The sequence below is a fragment of the Malaya genurostris genome, chromosome 2, assembly GCF_030247185.1.
Source record: "Malaya genurostris strain Urasoe2022 chromosome 2, Malgen_1.1, whole genome shotgun sequence".
In the NCBI taxonomy this organism is placed as follows: Eukaryota; Metazoa; Arthropoda; class Insecta; order Diptera; family Culicidae; genus Malaya; species Malaya genurostris.
Window position 1 is genome coordinate 104,383,736 of NC_080571.1, and position 21,760 is coordinate 104,405,495.

General features: G+C 37.5%; 1 protein-coding gene across 1 annotated transcript; it reads left to right on the forward strand.

Annotated features, from left to right (window-relative positions):
- Window positions 1-1,307: 1,307 nt before the first annotated feature.
- Window positions 1,308-2,079, forward strand: LOC131428734 (uncharacterized). Its single transcript, XM_058592778.1, has 2 exons — window positions 1,308-1,505; window positions 1,693-2,079. The coding sequence occupies exons 1-2, from the start codon at window positions 1,308-1,310 to the stop codon at window positions 2,077-2,079; spliced, it is 585 nt and encodes a 194-aa protein (XP_058448761.1).
- Window positions 2,080-21,760: the final 19,681 nt, after the last annotated feature.

The following is a 21,760-nucleotide window of genomic DNA, read 5'->3' on the forward strand; positions in this document are numbered from 1 at the left end:
GTTAGGAGCGGCTCACAACAGCGTCTGTTCCCCATGTTAGGGGGGGACTGATCGACGTCCGAGTGCCAGGGGAGGACTCTAAGCTCAACTGTGCACTATGGTCCTCCGGAAATTTAAAGGGTTGGTGTCCGGCCCTGCGAGCCAGCCGTAAAAAAACTATTGCAACGGAAAATCAGCAAGAGAGTAATACGAATCGAGACCAATGGCAACGACTCTTGCGACGAAAAAGGACTTGCGGTTGGAAGCTCTGTACGTGGAACTGCCGATCTCTCAACTTCATCGGGAGCACCCGCATACTCGCCGATCTACTGAAGGACCGCGGCTTCGGCATCGTAGCGCTGCAGGAGGTGTGTTGGACAGGATCTATGGTGCGAACGTTTAGAGGTGATCATACCATCTACCAGAGCAGCGGCAATACACGCAAACTGGGAACAGCTTTCATCGGGATGGGTGATATGCAGAGGCGCGTTATCGGTTGGTGGCCGATCGTCGAAAGAATGTGCAGGTTGAGGATCAAGGGCCATTTCTTCAACTTTAGCATAATCAACGTGTACAGCCCTCACCCTCCACCCTCCAAGAACATGGCCATTCGTAGCACCTTCTTCCAACATAGCCTCCCTTATCGTTACACCTGGAGATCACCACAGCAGACGGAATCGCAAATCGACCACGTTCTGATTGATGGATGGTACTTCTCTGACATTATCGACGTCGGGACCTATCGTGGCGCTAACGTCGACTCTGACCACTATCTGGTGATGGTGAAACTGCGCCCAAAACTCTCCGCCATCAACAATGCACGGTACCAACTACCGCCAGGCAGCGTTGAAAGACGAGGGCGAGCTAGATGTGGCTCCCCTAGAAGACTTCTGGAGTACAGTAAAAGCAGCCATAAACAACGCAGCCGAGTGCACCGTCGGGTACGTGGAACGGAGTCGACGGAACGAATGGTTCGATGAAGAGTGCAGAGTGATTTTGGAGGAGAAGAACGCAGCACGGGCGGTAATGCTGCAGCATGGAACCCGGCAGAACGTGGAACGATACAAACAGAAGCGGAAAGAACAGACCCGCATCTTTCGGGAGAAAAAACGCCACCTGGAAGAAGCGGTCGCACTCCGGAACTGCTGTAGCGCTCTCAAGAAGCACGGAAATTCTACAAGAAGCTCAACAAATCCCGCAGCGGCCCTCTGCCGCGAGCCGAAATGTGCAGGGATAAGGACGGGAGCCTCTTAACGGATGGACGTGAGGTGATGAAAAGGTGAAAGCAGCACTTCGATGAGCACCTGAACGGCGCGGAGAACGTAGGCATGGGGATTCAAGATGACGGGAGAAACGACTACGTCAGTGTAGCAGAAGACGGAAATGATCCAGCTCTCACATTGAGGGAAGTTAAGGATGCCATGCACCAGCTCAAAACCAACAGTGCAGCTGGTAAGGATGGCATCGCAGCTGAACTCATCAAGATGGGCCCAGAAAAGTTGGCCACGTGTTTGCACCGATTAATAGTCAGGATCTGGGAAACCGAACAGCTACCGGAGGAGTGGAAGTAAGGAGTAATTAGCCCCATTCACAAGAAAGGCGACCATTTGGAATGCGAGAACTTCCGAGCGATCACAATTCTGAATACCGCCTACAAAGTGTTACCCCAGATCATCTTCCGTCGTCTATCACCTAAAATGAATGAATTTGTAGGAAGTTATCAAGCCGGCTTCGTCGACAACGGACCAGATCTTCACCGAGCGGCAAATCCTCCAAAAATGCCGTGAATACCAGATCCCAACGCATCACCTGTTCATCGACTTCAAGGCAGCATACGATAGCATCGACCGCATAGAGCTATGGAAAATTATGGACGAGAACAGCTTTCCGGTGATGTTGACTAGAATGATCAAAGCGATGATAGACGGTGTGCAAAACTGCGTAAGGATCTCGGGTGAACTATCCAGTTCATTCGGATCTCGTCGAGGACTGCGACAAGGTGACGGACTCTCATGCCTACTATCCAACATCGCCTTGGAAGGAGTAATGCGACGAGCCGGGCTTAACAGCCGGGGTACGATTTTCACGAAATCCAGTTAATTTGTGTGCTTCACGGATGACATGGACATTATCGCGAGAAACTTTGGAACGGTGGCAGAGTTGTACACACGTCTGAAACGCGAAGCAGCAAAGGTTGGACTGGTGGTGAATGCGTCGAAAACAAAGTACGCTGAAGTCTTTTTTTATGCGAATTTACGTACCGCATAAAAAAAACGCATAAAAAAAACCGCATAACTCTGAAAATTCGCATAAAAAAACCGCATAACTCTGAAACTTCGCATAAAAAAAACCGCATAACTCTGAAACTTCGCATAAAAAAATACCGCAGAAGGGTACACCGCATAACTCTTAAAATTCGCATAAAAAAACAGCATAACTCTGAAACTTCGCATAAAAAAAACCGCATAACTCTGAAAATTCGCATAAAAAAGTCGCGTAAAAAAAACCGCATAAAAAAAGACCGCATAAAAAAAGACCTCAGTGTACATGCTAGTAGGCGGAACCGAGCACGACAGGATTCGTCTAGGAAGTAATGTCACGATAGACGGGGATAATTTCGAGGTAGTGGAAGAATTTGTTTATCTAGGATCCTTACTAACGGCTGACAACAATGTGAGTCGTGAAATACGAAGACGCATCATCAGTGGAAGTCGTGCCTACTACGGGCTCCAAAAGAATCTGCGTTCAAAAAAGATTCACCCCCACACGAAATGTACCATGTACAAAACACTTATAAGACCGGTGATCCTCTACGAACACGAAGCATGGATCATGCTCGAAGAGGACCTGCAAGCACTTGGAGTTTTCGAGCGACGCGTGCTAAGGACGATTTTCGGCGGTATGCAGGAGAACGGCGTGTGGCGACGAAGAATGAACCACGAGCTCGCTTCACTCTACGGCGAACCCAGCATCCAGAAGGTGGCCAAAGCCGGAAGAATGCGATGGGCAGGGCATGTTGCAAGAATGCCAGACAACAACCCTGCTAAACTGGTGTTTGCCACGAGTCCGTTTGGAACAAGAAGGCGGGGAGCACAGCGGGCAAGATGGGTGCACCAGGTAGAACGTGATCTGGCGAGTATTGGGCGTGATCGAGGATGGAGAGAGGCAGCCAAAAACCGAGTATTGTGGCGTACTATTGTTGATTATGTGTTATCTTAAATGTGATGTAGTGCAAATATATGTATGTATGTAAATTATAGAAATACACACACCAATCGTTGACAAAAACCTTCAAAAATTCATGAGAAGTGGTAAACATGGAGGTTTTAAACATAATTAAAACGAAATGAAACAAATTAATAATATATACCAATCATAAATCTAATCTATTCTAATTTTTTTTGGTTCTACACACCCTTGATAAGATTTGCTTCTATGAGATTCTATTTTAAATCAACACACGTTCCTAGGCTATGGTGCCCACTTGGTCACTGTTTTTTTGTGCTGATTCAAATAGATTGTATAAAATTGTCTTCATAATGTGTGGTTGTGTTTTATAGTTTGTATTTTTTTTACATACTTATCTTTTTTTCACATACTTATATATTCGTTTCTTTTTTTATATTTCTGGTATTCTGCATCATTCTTCTTCTTTTCTTCTTCTTCCTTCTTTTCCAAGTTTAAGAGCTTCTCTTAGTTCGATTTTCCACTTTTCTCAATGTGAATAAATTTCATATGGAATAGAAATGTTCAGTCAGTAATTATTTACACATGCAATTTACATATACATATACATCTACATATGCACGCAAACATACTTACACACATACATACATACGTACATACATACATTCATGTACTCCACCAGCAAACATCGTTACATTGAGCTACTATTCTAATAGATTCTGACTAGGCTTAATGTACCAATAATCATCTCATTAGTAGTGTCACCATGTTATTTTAGCGATTACTCGACTTTAAATTAATGCATTGTGATCAAATCGAATACAATATATTTGCTTCGGATTTGTGAAGCTCTATCGCAGAAAAAGTAGTTCGAAAATTGTTCAATACTGTTGTTATATCGACGCGAAATCTCACTTTAACTAAGATAAATGATGTTTGGAGCGTAATGCAATCAACATCTTATTAAATTCGTTCCGTATTTCATTCATTAAATTCAATAATTATGCTAAAGCTGTAATATATATCTATATTAAATTCTAACTGCAATTGATTGTATCTGATGATGTTTGCAATACCGTCAAGCCCACCAACCACGGAAAATATATATACCAATCATAAATCTAATCTATTCTAATTACTTCTTTTTAGGATCCGGCAGAAACCGGTTAAAACGAAGTAGTTCGAGCAGAAAAAAATATTGCAAATATAAATAAATTCTGGGTAATTTCAAAAAAATTTTGGGTTGATATAGTGCCAACAACAAATTTAGTTTGATTCAGACAATGGTTTCATGAAACAGCCACATTTGTTCTATATAATCATTCAGTTCATAAAAAAGTTTCCGTTATTTGAAATTTACTTCGTAAACCAAGTTTATGTTGTTTGGGATTTACTTTGTAAAAAAAGTTTTGTATAATGAATGTAAAAAATCGCAATTATATGGATAGTTTCAGAACGGATGTGAAGAGAAGATGATATTTGGGATCATTTCGAAATTCAAGATGCACATTTCCGGTTTATTAAAATTCTCTAAAAACCCTTCAATTTGGGTACTGTTAGAACGGTTTTGATAAGTAAAAGCCGGAAAACGATGTTTGAGGGGGTTCCAAAATCCAAGATGGCGATATTCCTTGAAAACCTTTACGATATGGGTATTTTCGAAATGGATTAGATGAACAGATGCCGGAAAAAGATTTTGTGGTGTTTCTGAAATCAATGATGTCGACTTGCGGTTTATCGGTATTCAGTTATATTACAACTACGTTTAATCTATACTTTTTGTGAGCCTTGAAAATTTGATATTTTCCGAGTGGATTTGTTTAGTAGGAAAATGATTGAGGTTTTTTCAAGATCCGAGATGGAGACATCCGATTTTTTTTATATTCTTTGAAACCTCTTGAAAAAATTGGCATATTTGAATTGATTTTGATGACTAGATTCCAGTAAAGTCTGTTTGAGGTCGTTCTGAACATTATAATAGTGACTCCTGGTTCATTAAAATTTCCTGCATCTACTCATTCAACCCGTTCCAAAAAAACGAATTTTATAAAGGATTTCAAGAAGTATTAAAAAACCGGACAACCCCATCCTGAACCTAACACATCGTTTACTTGCATCTATCCATCAAATCCGTTTCGAAAATATTGTGAGCGGTTTGAGGAAATATGATCATACCGAAAATCTCCATCTTGCATTTGAGAATCACCTCAAACATTATTTTCCTTTATACACTCATCGAATCTGTTTCGAAAATATACACATCATAAAGGTTCACAAGAAATATCAATTAAACGTAATTTTGGAATTTACAGCCATATCATACATCAATTTCTAGCACTTACTCATCAAATGCGTTCCGAAAATACTCATATCGTAAGGGTTTTAAAGAAATGTCCATGAACCGGAAATCGTCACCTTGGATTATGGATCGAGTTATATCGAACGATTTCTATGTATTTATAAACAGGACTTAGTAAAAAAAAATTATTAGGTAATTCAAACATTTCGATGCGATAAAAATTATTGAAAACATTCCTGCATATCAGATATTCTAAATTACAAACAACCATCCGTCAACATCAAAATATAGTTATTATCAGATCGTTTAGAATCAGTTTTGATCCATTTGTTCATTGTTTTGTCTTTTCCTGTCTGCTACAGACAATAGGTGTGTACATCCATGTTGCATTATTCGTTGTGTCGAATCAATAATTGATACCTGATGCGTATTATTTGCATAGTGCATGGGATCAGTCTTTCGAATTAAATTGTCGAACTGAAGATATCAAAACTGAAAAAAAGAGCATGTTGTAATTTATTCACAAGCTTTCTGCTTCCATATTAAAGGACGAAAGCGTTTAAAGTTAACTTTCAACATATGGTATTCGCGTTTTTCAGAATACAGTAGCGCTCAAAAGTATCATTTTCTGTGTTTCCTGGGAAATGTCGCACTACATCGATTTCTTACCTCTCAGGAACTTTGAAAAATATATTATAAATTTAAATTACGAAGTTTCATAACTCATGATTAGATTATATGGTCATCTTCTACATTATAAAACCGACAACAATACAAATGTCTTTCTATTTCAAAGTTCATAGGTGAAATTGCAGCTAATATAAATCAGAAACATGAAAAAAAATAATCGATAATTTTAAAATTATCATCAAAAAGTCAATACTTTGTACTGTGGCCTTTTGATTAATAACTGCAGCACACATTTTTAATGTTCTTTGCTTGCAATCATGGTTAAATATCAGCAAGTAAATATAATTTAGAGTGAAGCGATTTTAATAAAAAAAAACATGACCTGAATCGTAAACATCGATGTTGCCGTTCAACAAGACCAATAGACAACTTGAAAAAAACAACAAAAAACTTATGACCCTTACCACTTGTTTCATGACTTTTTTCGCTAAAAAAAGTTCGATCGCTCCTTTGTCGATAACACGGACACCAACATTACCGAAGAAATACCACCTACAAAAGACTTTTAAGCGTTACTGTAGATGCTACTAAGGAGTGTATCGATAAGTAGTTAGCAACATTCAAACAGTTATTAACGACGTACAAGAAACAGAAGGTGCCGAAAAAGTCCCTGGTACAGCGAGTTCAGGCCAAAACAAGAGTGCGGAAACTGTATAACCGGATTCTACAGAATAAAGACGGATGCATCCTGATCGACGACGAAACCTGCGCCAAGGAAGACTCTCGAGCGCTGCCCGGACCGCAATATTATACGAAATCGGTGAACCAGGACCTGGACGACGCTGACACCACGGTGGCGATGGAAAAGTTTGGGCAGAAGGTGTTGGTCTGGCAAGCAATCTGTACCTGTGGTTTGCGGTCGTCGATTTTCTTCACGAAGGGCACAATCAACGCCAAGGTGTACGAGGAAGAATGTTTGAAGAAGAAAATGCTGCCACTGTACAGAAAGCATAAGGCTCATCCTCTCTTCTGGCCGGATTTGGCTTCAGCCCACTACGCCAACTCCGTTCTACAGTGGTTGTCAAAAAATAATGTACAATTCGTGGAAAAGGACAGCAACCCACCGAACTTCCCGGATCTTCGGAAATTGAAAGGTATTAAGCAATTGTCAAGCGGCACTTTCGGAAGGAAGGTACAGTGTCCCAAAACATGCAGGAGTTCTAAAAAACTGGACAGCTGCCACCAGTCACAAAATAACTGTGCAGAATGTAATGAAGTGTGCGAGCGTTTCACAGAAACTAGGATTTTCTTCAATATAATCAGTGAAATGCATAAAATGGATTTTTTCTACAATATATAGAAAACTGATGTCAAAATATGTTTTTTCTCTCTCTTTTTTATTCAATAATCAATGTTGCTAACTACTTTTCGATACACTCCTTACTCGATGTAAAATCCCTTTCTCATTCGTTGTTAAAAAAGAATCTCTCAGTTGGTCAAACGTCGTTTGATGTCCCTTGACTACAACTCTTGTGGAACCCACGTTTCCTGTTTTTTTTTCATTCTCATGGCTTTGAGGCGTTTCCCGACCGTCGAAAGATTGACTCCAAGTAATGTGGACAACTCTAGAAATGTTCGGCAATGGCTTAGAAAAATGCCACCAAATCTTTATCTTCGAATTTTTTGGTTGTTCAGAAAATTCATTGTCTTCCAAGGAAAAATTTCCATTTCTGAATCACGCAGCCCACTTTCTACATGTTTGCTCATCGAGAGCGCTGTATACTTCTTCTAAAATACAAAGACTTTGTGCCACTTTTTTCAAGTTGTAACTAATGAAGTAACACTTCCCGCAAAACCGTTTGTTTAGGCACAAATAGTCATACACTGTTAAAAATGCGCTGTGTCAGTAGCTCCCTAGCCATTGGAGGTGCTTAAAGCTTGTTCGCGACAAAATCTAGACACCCCTAAATACGTATATCCCTGGAAATATTTCATCAACGTGTGAAATATTTCGCAGAGTGCTGAACGTATGTTTGTTCAATGTGTGAAATCATGTTTTGATGATTTCACACATTGAACAAACATGATGATTGCGAGAAGTAATTGCTTGCAGTTGCAATGATAATCCGGATCTGTCAGTACGAAAATGTTTGATCCGCGAAGGGAAAGCAAGTATTGCAGAAGAGACCTGATCTTTCAGTAGAAACTGTGGCTAGAAAATTAAAAATGTCTTCAACTTTCTCGCATACTTCCAAGCGCCGGTGAGGTATGAAGTCGTTCATTGTGAAAACTATACCGAGCCGTAATGATAAACAGAATGTGACGGCTACAACCCGGACTTGCCAGTTGTATCGACTAAATTATTCGACTAAATCTTTCTGCGTACTAATGTGTGTCTCTTTATATTGCCATGCAACGGAGCTGCGTAGAAGAGCATTTTAGCACGAAGAAAATGAGTTTCCAAGTTTCCCAACAAATATTTGATTTGGCAGGCAATATGCAGCTGTGGTCGAGCAAGCCAAAGCTGCATCACTACCGGAACGGTAAACAAGAAAATATGCCGTGAAGATTGCCTAAAGATCGATTGTTACTATTCCTACGCAGCCATGACGCTTTCTCGCTATTTTGGTCTAAATAGGCATCTTGTCATTACGCTAAGAATGTTTTGGAACGGTAGAAAAGAGAATGGTGTCCAAATTGTGTCAAAAGAGGTGAAAATCTTGAACAAAGGCGTCTAAATCGGTTGCAGAGAAGTCTGCACAGACCCTATTTGCTGGAGTAAACTCAAAAGTTGTAGTTTCTTTATGCAGCCTAATTAAGTAACGGCAATTAGTATTTTTTGCTATGACTGAGGGGAAAAGTATATTGGAGAAGCTAAATTAATGAAAAACTTACAGAAACGATGATTTTTTCGATAAAGATACGCTTAGAGACCTGCGTTCTTATGCATTCCGTACATACGCGCTACCATTTCGCCACCCTAAGCCTTTTATTAGACACAGCTCTAAAACACGACTAGTCATGATAGAACGTACATCGAACATGGTCTACATTCATACAAAAAACAAAGTTTTAAGATGATTAACAGTGTACAAATCAATGAATAAAAAACCTGTTTTTATCCACTCGTATCAATTATACTATCATATATAATAATGTGGTATTCTTCAGAATAATTTTCTTAGATTGTTGAAGGAATAACCGGAAACGGTTTGTTTGAACGTCTACTTATAATTACTACTGATTTGAGCAGTTTTGAGGACAGTTTAGATTTTTTTTTCACTCTTTTTGTTTTGCCCCTCTAAATGATGGTTTCAATTTTTAAAACACTTTACCATATAATTCCGAACCCGGAATTCGGATCCAAATGAAATTTAGAAGGATTTGTATAGGACCATGAGACCATTCATTTGAACCTAAGTTTGTAAAAAATCGGTCACACCATCTCTGAGAAAAGTGAGTAAGTAATTTGAAATTGAAATTTTTAAATCGGAACAAAATGAAATTCAGGAATTTTCTACGGGACCAACAATCCTTTCATTTGTATCTGATTTTGTGAAAATCAGTTCAGCCATCTCCGAGAAAAGTTGGTGCACTTATTTTCACATTTTACCCCATAATTCCGGACCCGGAAGTCGGATCCAAACAAAATTTGAGAATTTTTTCGTGGGATCGCAAGATTTTCTTTTTACTTATTTATTTATTTTTTTATTTATTTATTTATTTATTAATTTATTTATTTATTCATTTATTTATTTACTAGGTAAGGGAAAAGCCCACTAGAGCTGAGATTCTTTAATTCTCCTTCTCCAACAGGCATAAAACCTTTTCATCTTTGGATCAACAGATTACATACATCCGAAAAAAGTTTGTCCCATTTTTTTGCACATTTTACCCTCTTAATTCAGGAACCGGAAGTCGGATTCAAATAATAATTAGGAATTCTGTATGGAACCACCAGACTTCACATTGATTGCACAACCTTCTATATGAGAAAGGCAAAAATGCATCTTGGGTTGAAATAACAGCAAATTTGTTTTATTTCGAATTTAATCTGTCCAGATTTTGTCGCGAACAAGGCTGTTCCTTTGAAATCAATCGGGCTAATGTGACATTCAGTAAAATCCTCGAATCGATTAAGTGACCAAGTTTTATCGCCTTAATCGTTTATTTATGTTTTTGGAAGTTTTGAAACAGCATGGTACAAAACCAAAATAAAAAAAATGAACCTTTTCGGCTTATTTTTCTAATTTCAATTTGCTTGTGTTATGCATTTGGTATTCAAATAATTTTTCTTGTTATTACTCTTTATAAGAAGATATTTCTTCCAACTAGCGTAACACCAAATCACAGAAATCAGGTATACAGACTCGCATGTGAACTGTGTGTAAAATTTTGAATGAGCAGAGAGGCGAATACTTGCAGATGTCACTTCAATCGACATAATTTTGGGTACTACAATCGCTTCACGCTTAGTTTTTGTTTCGAGAGCTCAAATTGTTATAGTTGTAATATTTCTATAATCAACAGGAAAACTTTGTTATCGTGCCGGAACATAGTTCCGAAAGAACTAGTTGAGTAGGTAGCAGTAGTGAGCTCTTTGTTTCCAACTTATAGCAAATATAAAATTTCGTCAGGCTTTCGAAAAATGTTGTTCAAACCTGTATATCAGTAAACTGTAACCGAATTGAACTGTTTTGCTGTTTAAAAAAAATGCATAATATATTCACTAATTAGGTGTCTAATTAGTGTCGAATTTTTATTGCGTTCTTTTTTCTTAATAGTCCGTAGAAAAAGCTTAATTCACAGAGTGTGTAACACAGATTGTGTGACAGGCAAAATCTTTGTCGTAGTTTCATTCATTCAAGGGTCATCGGAAGCTCGTCAATGATCACGTCTCGAGTGTCGTTTGGCTACTCTTTCAATGAAAAACAAATATGATATACGTATAGTGCATTAGCGGATGAGTTGAATCGAGATTGTAATGGTATGTACATTGTATACTTGAATATAGACACTGAATCGTCGTTCATGCATTATTTTGTTCTATTTTTATTTCGGAAATATACAGTTACAGGGTTTGTAATAAGAATATGATAAACTTGCACATAATGAGTATTTTTTGTAATTATCTTCTCCCGTTATGACAAAGTTGAAACGAAACAGAACACAGCCTTGGCGATAAATGGAACAGGAGAAACGACAAAAAGCATACTTTGCTCGATACTGAGTAGTGCGAAGAAAAAACAGCATAACACAAAATCAATAAACCAGAAGCAGTGCAGCATTGTGTTAAAATAAATAGGTTCGTTGACGTTGTTTAGTAACGAAGGAAAAAAAACAGACAACATACCTGTTACAGAGGAGACGTGACTGTCAGTCACTGTGGGAGGCACACGATTGGGACTGTGCTCGTTTTGCTTACGAACACACTAACTGTTGATGGTTTGATTGTGCAATGTACATTCTTACAGTTTGCAAGAATGTGGCGGGTAAACGGAAGAGCTACTCTTCGCACGACCCCAAAAAAAGAAAGAACTACCGATTGTTGATATTGTAATTTTCTATACGCGTTTCAAGTGTAGATTGTTCTATTTTCGTTACCATTAGTCGCTATACATCATCATTTTCATGTATTCCTAATTTTCACCACTACTAAGCAATGACGGAGGCAGTAACAAAGGACAAATGCGAAAAATCCAATACACCAGCACAACCAGCTGGGTATCCTGCACCTATACCAATCCACCTGACACAACTTCGCACTATACACACCCCCCGGTGGCACGCGTCCTATGAGAACGGACTAAGCGGCTCCTTCGTGTAAAGCAATGGTGATTCTCCCGCACCAACACAACCACCGCTTGATGATTCGACACCGCTACGAACGAGAAAACTTTACTGCTTAAATTTTTCACTTTTTTTTTATCAACTGTCACCACTTTGTTATAATTTTCACGCTCGGCTTTTTTCGTTTTTTTCTCCTCGGTTGATAGAATCAGTTTCAACGCTACGATATTGTTGGTTTAATCCACCTTAAAGGATCAGTTTTTAATTCGAGCTGCTTCGAGATATATTCTTAGTAATCTCACAACTTTTTACACAAGTTTACGAAACATATGAAATAACTAATGAAAAAATAAACCAACGTACATTATACATTCGCTTGAGTTGATCCTTTATGTTTGTTGTTCTGCTCCGAGCGCTCGTATAGCTATAGGAATGGTCTAGCGATATGATTTTCAATCCCCTCAACCCGGTGGGAGGAACATTCCACCTTCCATTCACGATTACAAATTTCTCTATAGTAGTGATAACTAAAACGGTCCTTTCCGTTATACTTTCAACAATTCACAAAATTCTTGTACTGTTATTTTTCACTAACAAAAACATACGGTTATCAGTCGTGTAACAACTCACGAAATCGCGCGCGCTCTCATGGCTCCGCACTAAAATACTGCTTGTTATTTTCGAAGCTACGCACTAGCATCAGCCGTCTATTGGGTGGTGAAAAAAACGATGCTCATGGTATGATATTCTGACACGAACTGAGTTCGCATTTCCAGCGATTTTTCACTATAATGTGAACAGAGAGCTGATGATGTTGGTATGGTATACTGCTGTTGATAAAAAAAAGTAGCACGAGAGAGAACGAACAGAACAGGGAGAGATTTGCACATGATCTGTAGGGCGATGATAATATTAATGGGAATGCGAGCGAAGATTGAGAATATGCGTTCAATAAAGCACTCCGGTTGCCAGTATTACTTTTTACTACGATGTAAAACACAAGAAAAAAAATCTTCAAAATTTGTCATTAAAATTGTTTCAATTTATAGTTAGGTTATGTTAGTCAAACAAACCGACTACATGTGAAACGGCTTCCAGTCCGCGGTACCGGAAATTGTGGTCAAAATCTTCAAAATGGAACTACGTTTACTCTCAGATGACTGATCCATTTTATACAAACATAGATTCATATGAAAGCTCTTACGCGAGAGAAATGGAAGAGAAAGAAGAGTAGGTGAACCTCGTGAGTATGGTGCATCTTAGGTTCTTTGCTCTGCGATTGCGAACAGAAACAATCCTTTTAACGTATGACAAAAAACTCACTTTCAAGGATCACACTGAAGGAATCCAGGCAAAGTGTAATAAATATATTAAATATAAACATCCTCTTATAAACAGAAATTCTAAGCTCTGTCTAAAAAACAAATTGTTAATTTATAAACAAATTTTCAGACCAGCCATGCTTTATGCAGTACCAATTTGGTCAAGTTGTTGTTCCACCAGGAAAAAAACGCTTCAAAGGATTCAGAATAAAATTCGGAAAATGATTTTGAAGCGTCCTCCCTGGTTTAGTACAAATGAGTTACACAGACTCACAAATATAGAACCATTGGATGTAATGTCACATAATATTATAAGCAAATTCCGACAAAAATCGATGCAATCTTCAATTGAATCGATTCACTCTCTGTATTAGTTAGTAAGTTAGTAAATAAATTCCTTTTCCCCATTACACAATACAAGTAGGTTTAGAATTTTCCCTACACAAAAATCTCAGAATTGCGGAAGCAAATAATGTCCTCATGGTAATAACCAAATCATATATATATATATATATATATATATATATATATATATATATATATATATATATATATATATATATATATATATATATATATATATATATATATATATATATATATATATATATATATATATATATATATATATATATAATAGGGCTGAAAAGTCACCACTTGTGGCTGAACACCCAATTTCTCGATTTAATTTTCAATTTAAATCTTAATAATTTAATTTTAACTCATATTCCAATAAATAGTTATTAAAAAAAACGTAACAATCCTGCGCAATAAAGAGAATAAAATTATCGTCACGCCGGATAAGTTTGGCTTTTTTGAGATCCTAATTTCGGCATCAAAGCGTTCTAGCAGTTAAATATACAACAGACGTTTCCTTCCTTGTCCAGACAAAAATCGTTACCTACTTGCACGGATACAAATCCATTGCCGGTACCATGATTAGGAAATCATGAAACATTACTTCTCATGAGACCATGCCTATTACTGATGATTTTGTGATCAAATCCAATAAAAATAATCATTAGTTATTATAATTATTTATTATTGTTATGAAATTCATCTGATAATAAAATGGTCTTAATAAATATGTATATGTCATAAAATTATAGAACGAAAACAGCTTGCTGAATTTTTCTGCGTCGTTCCAATAAGTCGAGTCCGATCAGTCGACAACGATCGGGATACGGTGGGAGCTCAAGCGGATTTCTCCAAGGAAGATTTCTTAGAGCAAGACAAACAAATTAACATCTAATGCTTATGACAGACATGTGATAAGAAGTGTATCGAAAATGAGCTATCCACATACATTTGTGTTGTACGCATGTATTTGTGATGGTTTTTATTGCTCAGATCACAGCATGCTGTGCGTTTGGCTGTCAGCTTTCGTTTGTTTACTTGTTTGTGCTGTTGAAATTCTGCGTTTTCAAAATGTCGCGTATTGAGAAGGCAGTGAAAATTAAGGTTTCAGACACATGGCGCATTGAGAAGGGTATTACTAGGCGAAAATTGGCGAAGCGGTTTGGAATTTATCATGTCAGTGCCATCATTAATAAGTTTGGGGAACACTATTCTTTGAATGAGCTACCAGGAAGAGGCAGAAAATCCGGTTCTTCCAACCCGAAACTGGACCAGAAAGTGGTATCTCTAATCATGAAGAACAAATCAATGTCAATACGTAATTTGGCCAAAAAAAGCAGGAACGAGTGTCGGAATGATCCAGCGTGTCAAGAGGCGAAATCACCTGAAGACCTACAAGAAGCAGAAAATCTCGAAAAAAAGTGTAGAACAGAAGAAGCGAACAGTAACATGGGCCCGGGAATTGTATTCGCGCCTTTTGCAGTGTCCGGATTAGAGATGGTCGGGTATAGAAATTCTTATACCCGAACCCGACCCGTACCCGAGTGATCAGCAAAAAAAATTACCCGTACCCGACCCGTACCCGATTAAAAATTTGAAAAATTACCCGTACCCTACCCGTACCCGATCAATAATAAAAAAAAATTACCCGTACCCGACCCGTACCCGATAAAAAATAAAAAACATTACCCGTACCCGACCCGTACCCGTTTAAAAATTACCTGTACCCGTACCCGACCCGAATGAGTAGTAAAAAGTTTAACAAAATTCAGGATGGAAAAAATAGTGTTTTAGATAGCGAGCTAGATAGAGCGTATCAGGCTCTAGTTTGAAAGTAAAATACATTAAAATGCTTGTTTACATTTAAATATATAAATACACTGTGAAGCATGAATAGATTTCCAATGTCTTTGGTACTTTATACTCATTTACAAATGTCAACAAAAGGGAGTAATATCTACTCAAATTTTTCGAGAAGCATATTTATCCAAAATGCCGTAATACCCGCAGTATTCTATTTTGGGTAGGTATGGTTTTTACGAAACAGTGCGACTTTTGATCCAATTCTTTAGAACCACAAGTAAGCGTGCTCATTATCTTGACACACAAATAAAAATTCACATTAGAATCACTTGAAAAATCACGAAAATCCCCTAAAATTAATAGAGTATCATCGGTTCGTTTACGTGAATTGACCAAACATCAAATAATTCACGTGTATTCCCGATGTGAAAAATTCAATTTTGAAAATGGTCCTTCAAGTGTAAGTAGTTTGAACATTTGTGAGAAATTTTTTTTGGTTACATTTTTTTTACTACAAAGCAAAATGAATTATCATTTTGATTTAAATTAATCTGTCAAATATGCCCGGTTTGTAAGCCTCACAAACCCACACCAACGATGTTAACGGGAGCTGGTGGTTTTTACAGCCATTGAACTTCTGTTCCACCTCCCTTGGAACCCTCAACGAGTGAACACGGCGAAAATTTGAGCATTTCGCGTGAAAAGATTTTCACCCGTACTTTTGCGACTGTCACGCATCGAGATTTTCAGTGAAAAGAAACGTAAATTAACTCGACGTCAACATTTCAAAAGGGCCTAAAAACAATTGACAGATTTTCTTTGTTTACTTTCTCTTTCGACTATATCTGCGTTATTATACAAACGTTCGTTACATATTTGGTAATGTTGGAAACATGGAGATATTATCTTTCATTCTACACGAATACTTTGTAGGTACACGTGAAAATTAAGGAGATATTCACAAAAGAGAAAGTAAACAAAGATAAACTCTCATTGGTTTATGTGCCCTTATGAAATGTTGACATCGAACTGGCAATATAGCTCAACTTGCTGTGCCATCAATCGGTGTTATTTCAAATGAGGTGACACCACCCAGAAGTGAAGAATAAGAAGAACTTCTATGCAGATTTTCTGAAATAAATGTTCATGTTTTTATGGTTAGACTCCTAATGATTTATATGTAAATTTTCAAAATCTCCAACCATATTTAAAATAACAGTTTTCTGGTATCTGAATATGATATGTGATACTACACTACATTTTATATATTAATCAAATAATTTTTACTGGATTGTGCATTAAACAGCTTTGAAATGGCAGTCCATTAAAACCTACGTGGAAAGTAGGGTCTGACCGCAACATCTTAGAGCTAAGGCAGTGTATCTTATTAAATATGTTATAAAAAAGTAGGGTGGAAAATATTCACATAACTTTTCACGTAACTATGATTGATCGTTTTTTTTTTGAATGAAGAAAAGAAATGTTTTTTTTCTGGAAAAAGATGCCAGTTTTCAGGTCTGGTTCTAGGCGCGAATGTCAAAGCCCCTTGAATCAAATTGTTTATTTTTCGGAACAACTGTTTTGCAATAAAAAATTCTCGTCAACGTGTAAACATATTTATGTGAAGTACAAATGGTCGGGTAATCGATCAGAAAAAAAAATTACCCGTACCCGACCCGTACCCGAGTGAGTAGTAATTTTTTTTACCCGACCCGACCCGTACCCGAGTAAGCAGTAATTTTTTTTTACCCGTACCCGACCCGTACCCGATTGAAAATAAAAATTTTTACCCGTACCCGACCAAAAACCCGTCGGGTACGGTTACGGGTCGGGTTTCGGGTAAAATACCCGATACCCGACCATCTCTAGTCCGGATGCATGCGTTTTGATGAACGATGAGACTTATGCAAAGGAGGACTCAAAAACCGTCCACAATACTTTACTGTCGTCGTTGGGGAGGATGTGTGGTTTGAAGTCAACCATTTTTTACACTACCGGAACTATAAAGGCAGTAATCTATCCATCTGAGTGTCTTCAGAAGAGATTGCTGCCTTTGCATAAGAAGCATAGCACACCTCCACTGTTTTGGCCGGATTTAGCGTCGGCTCGCTATGCCAAAACCACTCTCAATTGGCTTGCGGAAAAGGGTATAAATTTCATTGAGAAAAATATCAATTCCCCAAATTGCCCTCAGCTTCGACCCATCGAACGTTACTGGGCAATCGTGAAGAGGGTCTTCAAGAAGACTGGTAAGGCAACTGAGAACATGCAGGAGTTCAAAAAAATTTGGGCTCAAGCGTCCAAAAAATGCGATGCAACACTTGTCCGGAACTTGATGAAGAGCGTTCGATCAAAAGTTCGAAAATTCATGAAGGAATAACATAAATTTCATCCGGTTTTCATTATGCTCAATTTTGACCTCGTACAATAAAGGATAAATTTTTAGTTTGAATAAAATATCGTTTTTTATCATAATTTGAAAGAAAAGTTTGTGGATAGCTTATTTTCGATACACTCGTTATCGGAATCACTGTACACTATGAAACCACATGTCTGTCACCCTGAATCACGGTGGTATCACGCGAGCATCATGATACAACGGTGATTTCCGTACTACGGTCATTGATCGTTGTACTGTGCAAAATCACATCACTGTTTACTGCTACCAGCGCCTTTAGCGTGCAATGGTGAACTCATGAAACAATATTTCCTTCTTTTAAGCATCAAATAATAAACAAAAACGTTTTATTTTGCAAAAAAAATCTCGGTTAAATGCTAATAAGCAGCATAAAACTTATATACTTTATCAACGTTATAGCATATTTTCAAAATGCAGTCAGCAAATAAATTTGATGAAATTTTGAAATACAAATAAGGAAAACAATATATTCATATTTGTTCAAAAAACCAGTACTGTTGGGTAATTGTTTTCCATTCAATAACAAGTAAATTTATTGTTGAAATGGATTTAAAAACATAATGATTCATATTTTGACTGCACATGTGATAAATAAATAATAAACGATAAATATCCAATAGCAAACATAAACCAATTGAGTGATCATCCTGTTTATTGATGACCTATATTGAATTCCATTTATCACATTGATCCCCTATATTCACTTCTGAAAACTCTAAATCTTCTAATTACTTTTTCTTATATAATCACGTTGAATGCCGTTCGACGGAAAGAAAACTTGTTTTAAATTGTTTAGAAAGAGTCTTATTTTAAGTATGAATATAGATAACAGCGAATCATGTCTTTCAGTGTGAGTAAATTGAAGCAGAACACGTACCAAGTTCCATATTCAATTTAGGAATACTTGTAGTAGTTTTCAGTGTTACTTAATAAATATAGCATAACAACTTTAAACACCTCAAAATTCTAATGAAACCATTGTGAGATTATATTCCAGTATAAATCAAATAAACGTAGATTTCCCAGTGTAATAGTAATGTAGTTGAGCAACCCGTGACACCAAAAGCACCGTCTGGTGGAGAATGGGTGCGTAAATGCTCCTAAAATGCATGCAAAAAGTTGCCTGCGCATTTAACACAACCACAGTAGCTAATGGAAAAAAGTACACCCGTTTGTCACTAGAGGTGCTGTTAGTATCACCGTACAGTGAGAAATGTATGTTTATTTGATTTATGATTCCAGTCTAGTAGACCATTTTTCATAACTATGTCATATCTATTTCGGAATGATTTAAAATTCAAGAAGGTTTTAAATTCAGCTTTATGTTGAACATCCTTTTTATGAAAATTTCGAGATGACGTTACGTTGATAGAATTTTTCTGAAATATGTGTGTGCCATGCCGTTTCTGATGGTTACATACTAATAATACCTTAGATGTATTTACTATTTTGAGGCTCAATGTTAAAAGTTTATGCGCTCTTAATTTTATCGTGAATATGCGGGTGAAAAAGGAATTATGACTGAGCACCTTGAAATTTATGCAGATTTTACAAAAGTCGGCATTATTTATAAACAAAATTTGGCTATTCATCACCTTTTTGGGTAGAAATCAGCTTCTTTGCATAAAAAATAGTGCTACTGTCTATCATATTTCCTCCGTTGTCCATTTTTATTTGATGTCAGTAAATGTTACGCTAGAACATCAAAATTATGGACATCAAAATTTCCCAAATGCTAATTACATTTAAACAATGAAGGAAAAATCCTGTATCCCAGAACAAATGTGTCATAAATGTACCTTAAAACCACAAAATTTGATATGAGTGAAACAGTCATCCGACGAACACTCACACACAAAACTAATTCAATAATTCAGAGAAGCATTGATTATATCTGTCATAAATCAGCTACTGGGAATACACTTCAAACCGCAAAAACTTGTAGTTTCTATATTATCGATCATCGGAGCTGTGCAATCAAGCTAAGTTTTGAGTTGTTTCTTTTCACTGTATATTCATTCTGTGCGCTAAACATGTCTGTCACCTCATCGTTGTACGCGAACAGCGTTGTACAGAAATCATTGTACGGAAATCACATGTCTGTCAGCGGTATAACAAAACACCAAGATCATTAACATGATCACCGCTCTGGAGCCTTTGTCCATCAATTTCATAGTCGAATCGAATTGGATTTAGTATTGGGTGGAACGTTATGACCTGGCATTTTGCAATGATGATAATAAGCCAGTTTCTACGACACCAGGCGACGAATGTATCAAGAAGATTTTGAAGCCGGATGCAGTCGTCGATAGAACGAACTTCAAAATACAATTTCAAATCATCGACATATACTAATCTGCATCCAACACCGAGCCGCGAAACAGCATCATTGAAGAACAGCAAGAACAAAAGTGGACCCATGTTACTGCCTTGAGGAAATCCAAATAGATTTGATAACGGAGATGATACACAGGAGCCTAGCTTTATTCGCAAAACTCTACCACATAAGTAAGAGCATAGCCATCCAATCAACTTTTGTGTTGCACCCAGCCGCGAGATCTTGCATAAAAGTATTCGGTGATCAATTCGGTCGGAAGCTGCTTTCAGGTCGGTGTATACTGCATCAACTTCCCGCATAGCGTTTTGGCTACCTGGGCAGCCATGGCCACCAGACGGCTACCGAAATTGATTCAGTGACGGTTGTCAAATCCAATTCGACAAAACAAAGTCGCCTGTATCTACGTTAGCCGAGCGTTTTCATCTTCTCACCTTTGCTGAAAATGTCAAAGATTTCAATGTGGAAAAATCCTGGTGGATACGGTTGTATCGTTTGAGTTGTATATCTGGCAGCGGTGAGGCAGTCGGTCACCAGAATGTCTGCCAGCCATATTTTACCAGCTGGCAGCGTTTAGTCAGCCATCTGACAGCCATGCGTATGCGGGTTGTACTCTCTCCTCCAAACTCGAAATACACACAGCAAAAAATAATAGGTATGATCTCATGAGAAGACAGATTTCAGAATTTCCTAATCATGGTACCGGCAATGGATTTTTATCCGTGTGGTCTAGATCAGTGGTTTCCAAAAAAGTTTGGTCGAATGGCCATTTGGGATATAGTATTCTTTCTACTGTCCACCAATTTGAAAAATTTGAATTTTGGATGGATGGTTCACTTGTGTTTCAAATGTGAAATAGAGGAAAATGGCGAAAAGACTAGCTTTCTTTCCAATCCTACAAGGTTAAAATAACATATTAATTCAATATCCTATCAAGTAAACATTAAGAAAGAATAAAAAAAACGGCAACAGAGACATAACATGTCATTGTCCAACCGGAAAATCAAAGAGAAATTTAATTGGTAGGGAAAGGACTTAATAAGTGTACCGCGATCACTGGCTTGAGACTAATAGAGTTCCTAAAATCACACGGAAAAGCCAACGATCGCAAAATAACTTAAATAATAATTGTTTTTTCTGAATTAGATTGGTTAAAATTTGGTACAACTAATCGATTTGGGTTTTAACTAAACTGTCATTTTTTATTTATCGTGCTGGCAATTTAGCAATGACACCCAGCAGAAACACGTACCACAAACGAGTAGAGCACCCAATCGGAAAATGAAACGTTCCAATGAGGTGTCACTCGTGAAACTGAGCACACAATCCTAGATAAGTTACCTGTATGCATAAATGCAAAAAATGACTCAGTTTTTTACCCAATTATTCAGTTATTTTATCTTAAGACGACTGTTGTAATAAATATGCTCTACTGTTAGTCTCTTCGGGGGGCAGCTAATCGTTCACCGCTTGAAAAACGAAATTTTGCCTAAGTAGCTGCTTATAGCTTTATCACTAAACTTACAGATGATAACGACTGATGAAAATTTATTATTCATATATGGCGAACTACATGCTTTACCTTTCAACGGCACAATATGTGCAGTGACATCCATAAAATTATTCAGATAAAAAAAATT

Excerpts from the sequence above, each read along its gene's own strand:
- LOC131428734 (XM_058592778.1), top strand. The coding sequence starts at position 1,308 with ATGGGGATTCAAGATGACGGGAGAAACGACTACGTCAGTGTAGCAGAA. Across the intron at positions 1,506-1,692 it reads CGTGTTTGCACCGATTAATA|GAAGTTATCAAGCCGGCTTC; the intron begins GTCAGGATCTGG and ends ATGAATTTGTAG.